General features: G+C 49.6%; 1 protein-coding gene across 1 annotated transcript in view; it reads left to right on the top strand.

Annotated features, from left to right (window-relative positions):
- Positions 1-5,000, top strand: part of kcnn3 (potassium intermediate/small conductance calcium-activated channel, subfamily N, member 3) — a gene marked incomplete at its 3' end in the record, with an annotated part of 53,496 nt that overhangs the window by 29,368 nt on the left and 19,128 nt on the right. The window contains 2 exon segments of the mRNA XM_084472167.1: positions 982-1,103; positions 2,375-2,516. Coding sequence (XP_084328293.1) covers positions 982-1,103; positions 2,375-2,516 — 264 coding nt within the window.

Below are 5,000 nucleotides of genomic sequence, written 5' to 3'. Positions count from 1 at the left end.
AAGATTTGACTAGTGGGATGGATAGGGCTGGATTAAGGAGTCTGGTTAGGGCTGGATTAAGGAGTCTGGTTAGGGCTGGATTAAGGAGTCTGGTTAGGGCTGGATTAAGGAGTCTGGTTAGGGCTGGATTAAGGAGTCTGGTTAGGGCTGGATTAAGGAGTCTGGTTAGAGCTGGATTAAGGAGTCCGGTTAGGGCTGGATTAAGGAGTCTGGTTAGGGCTGGATTAAGGAGTCCGGTTAGGGCTGGATTAAGGAGTCCGGTTAGGGCTGGATTAAGGAGTCCGGTTAGGGCTGGATTAAGGAGTCTGGTTAGGGCTGGATTAAGGAGGGCTGGATTAAGGTTAGGGCTGGATTAAGGAGTCCGGTTAGGGCTGGATTAAGGTTAGGGATGGATTAAGGAGTCCGGGTAGGGCTGGATTAAGGTTAGGGCTGGATTTAGGTTAGGGCTGGATTAAGGTTAGGGCTGGATTAAGATTAGGGATGGATTAAGGAGGGCTGGATTTAGGTTAGGGCTGGATTAAGGTTAGGGCTGGATTAAGGAGGGCTGTATTAAGGTTAGGGCTGGATTAAGGTTAGGGCTGGATTAAGGTTAGGGCTGGATTAAGGTTAGGGCTGGATTAAGGAGGGCTGGATTAAGGTTAGGGCTGGATTAAGGTTAGGGCTGGATTAAGGAGGGCTGGATTAAGGTTAGGGCTGGATTAAGGAGGGCTGGATTAAGGTTAGGGCTGGATTAATGTTAGGGGCGGGCTGGGCTCGACCTGTACATGAGACAATGAAGACATTCAGACGTAAAGACTCTCCCAGGGCCACACTATCAACACCATTTGAACTGGCTGATTAACATGTAGTCCATAAAAATGTATGAAAGGAGATCTGGAACATAGCAATGTGTCTGTTCATGTGTGTGTGTGTGTGTGTGTGTGTGTGTGTGTGTGTGTGTGTGTGTGTGTGTGTGTGTGTGTGGTGTGTGTGTCGCTGCAGGTGCACTTCAACACACGCTTCGTGATGAAGACTCTGATGACCATCTGTCCCGGCACCGTGCTGCTGGTCTTCAGCATCTCTCTGTGGATCATCGCTGCCTGGACCGTGCGCGTGTGTGAGAGGTCAGGATACTGGTGCTACTGGTGCTACTGGTGCTACTGGTGCTACTGGAGCTACTGGAGCTACTGGAGCTACTGGGGCTACTGGAGCTACTGGGGCTACTGGAGCTACTGGAGCTACTGGAGCTACTGGAGCTACTGGGGCTACTGGGGCTGTGGGGCTGTGGGGCTGTGGGGCTGTGGGGCTGTGGGGCTGTGGGGTTTCAGTAACGACCGGGAGGGGATATATATGAGTATATATATGATAATATGAGTGAAGGGGATGGGTTTATACTATTGATTGAGTTGGAGAATGACAGACTGAGAGAGACAGACAGACAGACAGAGAGACAGAGAGACAGAGAGGGAGAGAGAGACAGAGAGACAGAGGGACAGACAGAGAGAGAGACAGACAGAGAGAGAGAGAGACAGAGAGGGAGAGAGAGAGACAGAGAGGGAGAGAGAGACAGAGAGACAGAGGGACAGAGAGACAGAAGGACAGAGGGAGAGAGAGACAGAGAGACAGACAGAGAGAGAGAGACAGAGAGACAGACAGAGAGAGAGAGACAGAGAGACCGACAGACAGACAAACAGACAGACAGAGACAGATAGAGACAGAGAGAGACAGAGGGACAGCGACAGAGAGAGACAGAGGGACAGAGACAGAGAGATGACAGACAGACAGAGAGAGACAGAGGGACATGGAGACCGATAGAGAGAGTCCATTGGCAGTTGAGTGTATATTCTAGATTGTTTAACCTTACTTGAAATAATATTTGTTATAATTAGTTATAAAATATCCTGGGGGCTTGCTTTGAAAAGCTAATTGGGCCAAACCTAACAAAGACAAATGTATTACATTAAAGTCTTTAACCAGGAGGTATAGTGTTGCTCTATGAGCTTCATTAGCTGCTGCTCCAGGAGCAGCTGGACACATACTGAGTGGCGCCTCTCTCCCCCTGTACACGTCCGTCCACCCATGGGGGCTTTTTGAAGCATCCCTGTGTTTTCCCGGGTTGTATAACAAAGGCGATCTCATTGGACAGTGCACATGCGTATATTTGCATAACGCAATCTGATTGGGTGACGGGTGCCTGAAAAGTTAAACTTTTCTCAACTTTTGGACGCAAGAGACAGAGCCGACTTGACGGACGGACCCACGATGCATTTCGGGAGCGTCCCGTGCAAAGTCAATGAGATCCGTCGACGGACGTGTACAGTGGGGTAGGGGGCGTGAGGGACGTGAAGGAAGGTCTGGGTGGAGGCTGATGGTAACCATGGTTACTGTGTGGCAGGTACCACGACGCCCAGGACATCACCAGTAACTTCCTGGGTGCCATGTGGCTCATCTCCATCACCTTCCTGTCCATCGGCTACGGAGACATGGTCCCCAACACCTACTGCGGCAAGGGGGTGTGTCTGCTCACCGGCATCATGGTCAGTACCCCTCCTGCTGTACTCTACTGTACTCGGTTCTATTGTAATGCATTCTGTTGTATTGTGTGGTATGGTATTCTGTTCTCTTCATTTTCCTATTCTATGTTATTCTATTCTTGTTGTTCGTATTCTATTGTACTCTTCTCTACTACACTCCATTATATTATTTTGTGTTCCAATTGTTTCTGTTCTGCACTATACTGCAGGACTCTGTGAGATCACACGGCCTGTAGGATTGAATGGACGTGTTCTATTCCCACCCAATCTCTTCTATTCAACAATGTGTGTTCAATGCATTAGTATTACAGGAAAACAGCAAAACAGGAATTTAATTAGAAATGTCTTTATCTGTTGCATAGTGAGAGTAAACGCTGCACATTGTGGCTCTGTATCACAGGGCCAGCTGTCACTCAGCCTGTCCTCCGGGCCCCTGTGTGTTTCTGTGCTTTAAAGTAAACACTGCTCCGTCCTTCAAACCTCTTCCTTTTATCCATGTGGTCGTTTTGTGGTCTGTTTGCTGGTGCTAATCACTTCACAGGTGGTCTACACTCTGCCCTCCGTACGTCCGGACTGATATTTCCCTGTCTCTCCCCCTCTCTGTGTACCTATCTCTCTTCTGGAATCCCTCCGTCTGTCCGTACGTCTGCTACCCTGCGAGCATACAGCCGTCCCCGTCCACAGTATTGTCTGCTTTAGTTATTTTCTCTTTATTTCTCCCTATTTCACTCTTTTTCTCTCCATCCTTCTCAATATCATTCTGTATATCTCACTCTATCTCTCTTCTATATCACACTCTATATCACTTTCTATATCAATCCTATATCACCCTATATATCTCACCGTACCTCTCTCTTTATCACTCCCTAGGAATCTCTTTATTTTCCCTTCATCTCACTCTATATCACTCACTGTATCACTCTATATCACTCACTGTATCACTCTATATCACTCACTGTATCACTCTCTATATCACTCACTGTATCACTCTCTATATCACTCACTGTATCACTCTATATCACTCACTGTATCACTCTCTATATCACTCACTGTATCACTCTCTATATCACTCACTGTATCACTCTATATCACTCACTATATCACTCTCTATATCACTCACTGTATCACTCTATATCACTCACTTTATCTCCATAGTCATTATAGATTTCTCTATACACACACACACACACGCACGCACGCACGCACACACGCACGCACGCACGCACACGCACACACACGCACACTCACACACACACAGAGCAGGGCTTGATGAGAGTGGTCCCAGTGATTGGTAGCCCACTGTTACAGACCGCATCCTACACACATCAGAAACCAAGCTCCACATACAGTTAGCATGACTCCTTCAGTAGGCTCCCACTCACCTCCTGAATGTCTCTCTCTCTCTCTCTCTCTCTCTCTCTCTCTCTCTCTCTCTCTCTCTCTCTGTCTCTCTGTCTCAGTCTCTGTCTCTGTCTCTGTCTCTCTCTCTCTCGCTCTCTCTCTCTCCCCCTCTTTCTCTCTCTCTCTCTCTTCCTCTCTCTCTCTCTCTCTCTCTCTCTCTCTCCCTCTCTCTCCTCTCTCCCTCTCTCGCGCTCTCTGATAAACACACAGGCTACTCTGTTAGCCTGCTTCGTCAGGGGAGAGAGAGAGAGAGCGGGAGGGCGAGAGAGAGAGAGAGAGAGAGAGAGAGAGAGGGGAGAGAGGAGGAGAGAGAGGAGAGAGAGAGGAGAGAGAGAGGGGAGAGAGGGAGAGAGAGAGGGGAGAGAGAGAGGGAGTGGGGAGGGCCGTAGAGAGAGAGGGGGAGAGAGAGAAAGGGAGTGGGGAGGGCCGTAGAGAGAGGGGGAGAGAGAGAGGGCCATAGAGAGAGGGGGGGGGGGGGGGGGGAGAGGGGGAGAGAGAGAGGGCCGTAGAGAGAGAGGGGAGAGAGAGAGGGAGTGGGGAGGGCCGTAGAGAGAGAGGGGGGGGAGAGAAGGGGGAGAGAGAGGGGGGGGAGAGAGAGGGCCGTAGAGACCAGAGAAAGAAGAGTAGGAAAGGTAAGCGTTCAAGAACATGAAGAAACTGGTTCTGTTTTTTAGCTGTAATGACTTTCTATAGGTGGACCAGGCCCTTGTTACTATGACAACGCAGGGGGCAAACATGGCTGGAATATACTACAGGCCCAGGGCTACGTGGGGGAGGGCATGTGGCGTAACATGTGATGTGTGCGTGTGATGTGTGTGTGAGTGGTGTGCGTGTGCATGTGCATGTATAGGTGTGAATGTGTTGTTGATTGACAGGAATAAAATAAACAAGTGAGGGTAAACAAGCAGATGAAAGTGCTCGTGTGTGAGGTCTGGACGGGTACTGAGGACGTCTGGTGGCTCTGATGTCCTCGCCATCCGCACTCAGCGCCGCTTTTGACCGACAGAACCCTCATGGTGGGCGGGGTTTAAGACAGTACCCTCATGGTGGGCGGGGTTTAAGACAGTACCCTCATGGTGGGCGGGG

Source organism: Micromesistius poutassou, assembly GCF_964030765.1.
Source record: "Micromesistius poutassou genome assembly, chromosome: 8".
NCBI lineage: Eukaryota > Metazoa > Chordata > Actinopteri > Gadiformes > Gadidae > Micromesistius > Micromesistius poutassou.
Note: the sequence above shows the minus strand (reverse complement) of the source record. Positions and strands in the feature narration are given on the sequence as shown.